This window comes from Malurus melanocephalus, unplaced genomic scaffold, assembly GCF_030028575.1.
Source record: "Malurus melanocephalus ecotype Western Australia unplaced genomic scaffold, MMel_1.1 scaffold_636, whole genome shotgun sequence".
NCBI classification, from domain to species: domain Eukaryota; kingdom Metazoa; phylum Chordata; class Aves; order Passeriformes; family Maluridae; genus Malurus; species Malurus melanocephalus.
The window spans coordinates 49,986-56,610 of NW_026623868.1; the positions used below are offsets into that span (position 1 = coordinate 49,986).

General features: G+C 49.2%; 1 protein-coding gene across 2 annotated transcripts in view; it reads right to left on the reverse strand.

Moving 5' to 3' along the window:
* The window catches only part of FECH (ferrochelatase), a 10,848-nt gene extending 4,492 nt beyond the window's left edge, over positions 1-6,356 (reverse strand). The window contains exons 1-5 of one of the 2 annotated variants that reach the window (XM_057383492.1): positions 4,627-6,356; positions 3,426-3,545; positions 2,963-3,111; positions 799-933; positions 481-587 (exon numbers count right to left, since the gene is read on the reverse strand). In XM_057383492.1, the coding sequence (XP_057239475.1) occupies positions 481-587; positions 799-933; positions 2,963-3,111; positions 3,426-3,545; positions 4,627-5,009 (894 nt within the window). In that variant the 5' untranslated portion in view covers positions 5,010-6,356. Of the gene's footprint in view, positions 1-480; positions 588-798; positions 934-2,962; positions 3,112-3,425; positions 3,546-4,622 lie in introns of both variants that reach the window. The other variant, XM_057383493.1, reaches the window with a different exon arrangement.
* Between the last annotated feature and the right edge of the window lie 269 nt (positions 6,357-6,625).

Consider the following 6,625-nt stretch of genomic DNA (forward strand, 5'->3'; position numbering starts at 1 on the left):
TTTTTTACACTACAGAAACTGCAAACCCACATGAGAGGAGAAGCTCCCTGGTAAAGACCAAAGAGCCATTTTCTCTGAAAAGAAAGCAGCAAAAAGGCCTCCCTTCACTGCTCCTGCCCCAGCCAGGAATTGCTCTGCTGCTGGAGGGGAATCTGACAAACCAACATGGTCTGTGTCTGTGTGGATCACACACCTGCACTRAGCAGGAATTTGGACTAATGGCTCGAAGAGGTTCTTTCCAGCCCCCACCACTTTTAAAACAGGATGTGCACAATGGTCACTCTCACACATTATCTTGCCAAAGCACCTGGCATGAAATAACCCTCCTTCTCCAGTAATTTCAGACAAGGTACACAAGGTCCATTTCATCATACAACCAAAATGCACCCTTAAACTGAAGGCTTCCTGTTATCCTTCCTCAGTACTTTTTCCTATATTTTAAAAGAAAATATATAAACCTTGTAGGCTTCAAATTCATACCTGAATGAGAAGGGGATGTGTGGGCCATCGGTCAATTATGCTCCACTTCATCTTTGGCTTCTCCCCTTTCTCATTATAGTAGCGATAAATGGCATTTAAACTGCTTCCTGAAACAGAGAGAATTAACAACACAAGTTCAGCCAGGCCAYCAGCAACCTGTCAGACTGAAACAGCTGGGCAGCAACCTATTATGATATTTCAAAATGCTACCTAATTAAAATGTAACTGTAAATCAGAGAGTCTCCAAAGGGAATGATTATATCCAAATCATACAGTGTGATYGAAGTTCAAATGATTTCCCCACGTTCCCAGGCTCACCTGTGGTGGAGCAGCTGTACTGGGGGTACTGGGTGAAGGCAATGGCYCTCTCGATTCCATCGCTCTCCATCTCCTGGATCGCCTCCTCCGTCAGGGGATGCACGTACCGGAAACCGATGTAGTACTTGTGAGGAGCTGCCAGCCCGAGCATGGGGACAGAATCACAGCAAAGGTGAGAACTCACAGTAACCCAGCATTCCTATGTCAAATATACAACAACGGGCAGCCTGAAACTGCTGAAATAATAAACTTCTTGAGAATTTGCTGGCTACTTTTCTAAAGCACTGTCATATAACCACATCTTTCTTTGGCCAAGCMATTTTCTGGTACCTTGCTTGGCTGTGATTAGAATGTAAAAGTGACTTATATTATGGTTTGCTTCTGCAGGAACATCACTGAGCTGCTTCTCCTGCATTTAGCAGAGCCATGGTTCCCAGCCTGATGTCTCACTGGGCAAGTCCCGATTTTAAGGATGTAAGGTAAAAAATTGTCACTACAAGAAGCTAAATGGACACCTCACAGGCAGATGCCTTTCCTGGCCAGCACGCCTGCTCCAATGGCACCAAAACCCCAAGGAGCAGCTCTATTGTCTGGGGCAGGAGAGCAGTGAGTCAGGGACWTGTGCTCTCCCATTCTGGTTTTGGGGGGACGGGGGGAGGTTCACAGAAAGCTTCATGGCTTTAACACCTCATCTCACATGCAAATATGATTCTCACCAAGGACATCTCACATATCCTCATTTTCCATGTCTAATCTTTTGGGTGTCAGCTTTGGGAGCATGGCTTGGTTTGGGGGGAGGGAGGCAGGCAGGGGAGCTTTGCTGTTTTGTTTTTTTAAGTGGAGGTTYTTAGGAGAACAAAAGCAAAGTTTCCATTTCATGGTTTCTGGGTCACTGGCTCTGAAATAACATTAGCAGGTTTCTGAAGGAAGCAGATGTCCCGTGCTTGGGCTCCACTCCATACATTTATGCAGGATTCAGAGAACAGGTTCAGACAGCCCCAGGACTCTGCAGGAGGCAGGAGAGCCTCCAGCTGGAAACAGCAGCAAATAATGATCCAGCTTTGGGAGCCCTTGAGCCAGTAACCTCATTAACATCTTTGAATGGCATTAAAGACAGAAGTCTCACTAACCACAGCAGGAGTTTAACTTGGGAAAGGACCTTCTGGGAAGAAACATGGCCAAGCTGGAAGCAACACTCTCACAGTGTCGGGTTTTGTTTAGGAGCACAGGCAGCAAAAGAGASATGTTGGTGTCTGTATACAGATGGGTTAAATAAGAGTGACATCATGTCCTGATTTGGGCTGGCATGGAGCTAATTCCTCTCCTAGTAGCTGGTGCAGTGYTGTGTCTGGATTTAGGATGAGAGCAGTGCTGCTGACACACTGAGGTTTCAGTGTCCACACCAAAACAAGGTAAAACGAAAAGTGAGCCTGGGTCACCACTGGCATTGCTTTTTTGCCACGTTTCACGTTGTGCCAGCACCTCCTGCCAGTTACTCATTAAGAGGGCTCAGCACTCCCAGACTGGTACCTGTAAGCACAGCATATTCCCAAATGCTGTCTGGAAGCACATCCAACTGCTCCAAGCTATTCTGAAGGAACACAGTGATCTGCAAGGTCACTTGGGATGCTGAAGGAATGGCTGGCAGTGTTCAGCACAATCTGCTGTTCAGTAAAAAAGGAGTCTCCAAAGGACTTATCAGGTGGGAGAGGTGCCCAGAGGAGGGTGTGACTGCACACAGAGGGGTCACCAAACAAAAGCAAGTGGGAGTGGGACACTGGGAAAAGCAGATAAATCTTCCAAGCTTTATCTGCAGAACCTGCTGCAAGCCTGACCCTTCAGGGGCTCCTGACATGAGTGACACAGCAGATCTCAGGCTCTAACTGTACTTGCAGGGACCACAGCTGGAATTAAGCTAGGGAGTCACCTGAATGAAGGTACCAGTGACACACTGCATGCTGAATGGATGGAATAAATTTGGTTCTAGCCTTCCAAGAAGGCTTAACCAAGTTACTTTCACCTTCCAGACCCTTTCAGCAGTTTCCTACCTCTAGCTGAGCCTGAGGCAGATCCACAGGGAAAAGCAAGAAGCCAAAGTCACTTTGCAAGCAARCAGTTGCAAGACACAGCAAAAGCAGCCCGAATGAGCAGAGCAGAGCAGTACCAGTGCGAGGAGACATGCTGTCCAGCAGCTTCACCATGCCCTCTCCCTGCACCGCTGTCCACTTCTTGATGGGGGAGCCRCCGCCGATCCTGCTGTACTGCTCCTGGATTTTCGGGGTGCGGCGCTTGGCAATGAGCGGTGCTAATTTACTGCAGATTAGAGAGGGACGGGTTAATAGCACAACCCAAAGCACCAGCCCTTCCCCAGAGCTCTGCTGCGGTGGGTTTTCYGTGGCAACCTCTGCAAATTACAGCAAACCAGCGTGGTTTGTTTGATGTTATATTCCACCACCCTTCCCACACCTCAACCTGCAATTAGAAGAGAACGGCCTTGCACTGACTGCTCCCAGGTTGAACAGTCCTAGCAAGTGCTGCTCTCTACAGAAGGTAAATGTTGGGACCTACAGCTCCAGACAGCAACACCCAACACCGCCTGTACCACAGCAGATCCCAGCGCTGCTCACTTTTGAACTGGAAGTGTCATCAGATCTCTGTCCAGGAAGAGCCGCAGTAAGAAATCATGGACATCATCCAGCCGCTCTGGGCCTCCCATGTTCAACATCARGATTCCTGTTTTAGGTTTCCTGTGGAAGCAAGAGATCTTTCAGATTCTAGTGAYCTACTGCTTTTATTTTTATTATTAAACAACCACTTTATCCTCCTCATTTGCCTTTTGCAAACACAGCTTGTATTCAGAGGCTCCTACTGCTTATGTAAATACTTGGGCTAGGAGCAGGAATGCCCAGACACAAGTAGCTACAAGATCTTTGCTGTTTTAAAAACTAAACAGACTTTGTAACTTTGTAACASAGATTTAGCTGGAAACACATAAATAAAGCTGTGCCTGGGATGCAGGCTCTAAGGGAGGTTGTAAAACAGGGTCTCAGCTGTGGATTCCAACCAAACCAAGCAGCAGCTTCCCTGGAAAACAGATGAGACAAACAAGTCTTTGTTTTCATTACTGTGGGGACACATCTCATCTCCTGCAGCAGTGACAGCAGCAAGTAGCCTTGCTACACATCAATTCATTGCAGGGCCAGTTCTGTTTGGGTTGGTTTTTCCACAATGCATTTTCATCCAGGGGCAGGTTTGGCACACTGTCGTAAGGACAGCATTCCAGATGGCACAGCAGTGCAGACTGGTACCAGCATTTACAGAATGGCTGCTGATCACAACTCTCACCTAATTGCCCCATGGAATTGTTTCCCCTACCCAAGGAAGCCCACGGACCAGCATCTCTCACTTCCTGGGCAGATGCTTTAGGTTGCACAGGGAGCTTTGCCCTCCTCTTGTTAAAGCCACAACAGGGCACTGAGAGGAGCCCAGGCCTGTCCCAATGGTCCAGGACCTCAGCTTCCATTCCCCTCCTGCTAAAGTGTCTACCAGGAGGCAGGAACTGTGAATAATAATGAATGTTCTTGTGTTACTCCTGCACTGCCTCGGGCCTTAGGTGGGCCCCAGAGCTCACCAAGCTGTGCAGGAACCAGGCTGTCCTTGCCCTGCAGACCCGAGCACACAGCACACGAGGCGGGCGAGTGCAGCCAGGCAGATAAACAATCACCCGCACACAAAGCAGACCCAGCCCCGCTTTCCGAGTGTGAAAACAGGAGCCGTATCAGGGCGAGGCAGCGGGCACAGAGCCCCCGCCCCGCCGCACACACCTACCGCTCCTGGGGCTGCATCTGGGGCTTGGTGCTCTCCGTCACTGCGGCGGCCGTGGCCTGGCCTCTCCATCGCAGCGGCACCCGCAGCTGGCTGCAGCTCCTCAGCACTGCGGGGAGACAACGGCACTGAGAACCTGTGCAGTAATCCCTCCACAGCCACACAAACCCACTCGCAGCACTGCCAGGGCAGCACTCATCCCTCCACAGCCACACAAACCCACTCGCAGCACTGCCGAGAGATAACAGCACTGAGAACCTGTGCAGTGCCAGAGCAGCACTCATCCCTGCACAGCCACACAAACCCACTCGCAGCACTGCCAGGGCAGCACTCATCCCTGCACAGCCACACAAACCCACTCGCAGCACTGCCAGAGCAGCACTCATCCCTCCACAGCCACACAAACCCACTCGCAGCACTGCTCCAGGTGCTGGAATCAAACAAAGTCAGGAAACGGCAAGTTCTGCCTTTCTGTGAGCATTCTGTATACTTACAGCTCTGCAGATACCAAAACACAACARGCAGCAACCAAAAAACAAAGCCTTGCTAATCTGAGTTCCAATGGTAAGTCCAAAATAACTGGTGACAACAGAGAACCAAGGGGATGCCACTGAGGAATATGSATTGATCTGTGTAATTCCTTGTGGGAGGGGTCTCAAAGGTCTCCCTGCATCCTTCTCCAGGCTAAACACCCCCAGCTCTCCCAGCCTGGCTCCAGAGCAGAGGGGCTCCAGCCCTCAGAGAGCCTCCTCTGGACTCACTCCAGCAGCTCCATGTCCTTCTCATGTCACGGGCCCTGCAGCTGAACATGACTAGATTAGCTTTAAGGCTCCTTACAACCCATTCCAACAATTCCATGCTGGTTACAAAAGACACACTTCATTCTCCTTGGGAGTTCATGGTCATTACATGGCATTATTTTAGTGCAAAAATAGTGTGAATTGTTCACAATGAAAACAAAAGGTTGAATTCTGCATCCCTGTCTCTCCGGCAATTGTTCGGTGTGACATTTCCCCTGTCAGCCACAGGAGCTCACAGCAATTGAGCCCGCTGAGCCACCCGCTGGGAAGAGCATCTTAGAGCTCACAGTTCCCTAATAACCTCCTGAACAGATGCTGAACRGCCTCCAAACCTGCTGAAAACAATGGCAACGAAAAGCATCCTGCAAATCCAGCCTCTTACTTGGGATTACGAGTGCGTARCTGTGGATGCCTGTGTCTGCACTGATACAAAAGGCTGCAAACTAAAGAACTTCAAGCATCACTGATGCCTGAAATGCTCTTTTCAAATATTTATATTTTACTTCCAGTTCTTGGTTATTACTTTCTGAGGTGCTGACACTATATGGCAATTATAGAGAATGATAAAAAGAGAAGTTTGAATGGCTGGGTTGATCTTTCTGCACTGTAAAGCATTTGTTCTTCCCCCAGAGGGTGGTTGGGCACTGCAGAGACTCCCCAGGAAATGGTCATGGCCCCAAGGCTGCCAGAGCTCCAGGAGCCTTTGGACAATGCTCTCGGGCACAGGGTGGGATTGTGGGGATGTCTCTGCAGGGTCAGGAGTTGGATCAATGACTGGGAGTCCCTTCCAACTCAGCACATGCTGCAATTGTCTAATTTAAAATGAGGTCTATGCACCTTTCCATCTGCATCATGAGGGACACAGCCCAGAACGGGATGATCCATTCCTAACGAGGATGATCCTAGCTTGATGGAACACTGGTAAAAGTGTTCTTTCCTATGTTTTAGAAATGGCATTACAGTATTACACTCCAGAGCAAAAACGAGGATGGGTAAGCTCATGGGTACCTCTCAATAGAGACACAAAATTGTGCTGCACAGCCAGGGGTGGGCAGCGGGAGGACAGCGGTGACCCTGCCCTGCATTTTCACACAAGCGCTTTCAAACAGGAGACTGGCTCGTTTAAGATGAAATTCCACAGAGGGTAAAATATATAAAAWTACTGAAAATCAGCGAGAAGCTGAGCCTACCAGGGAACACAT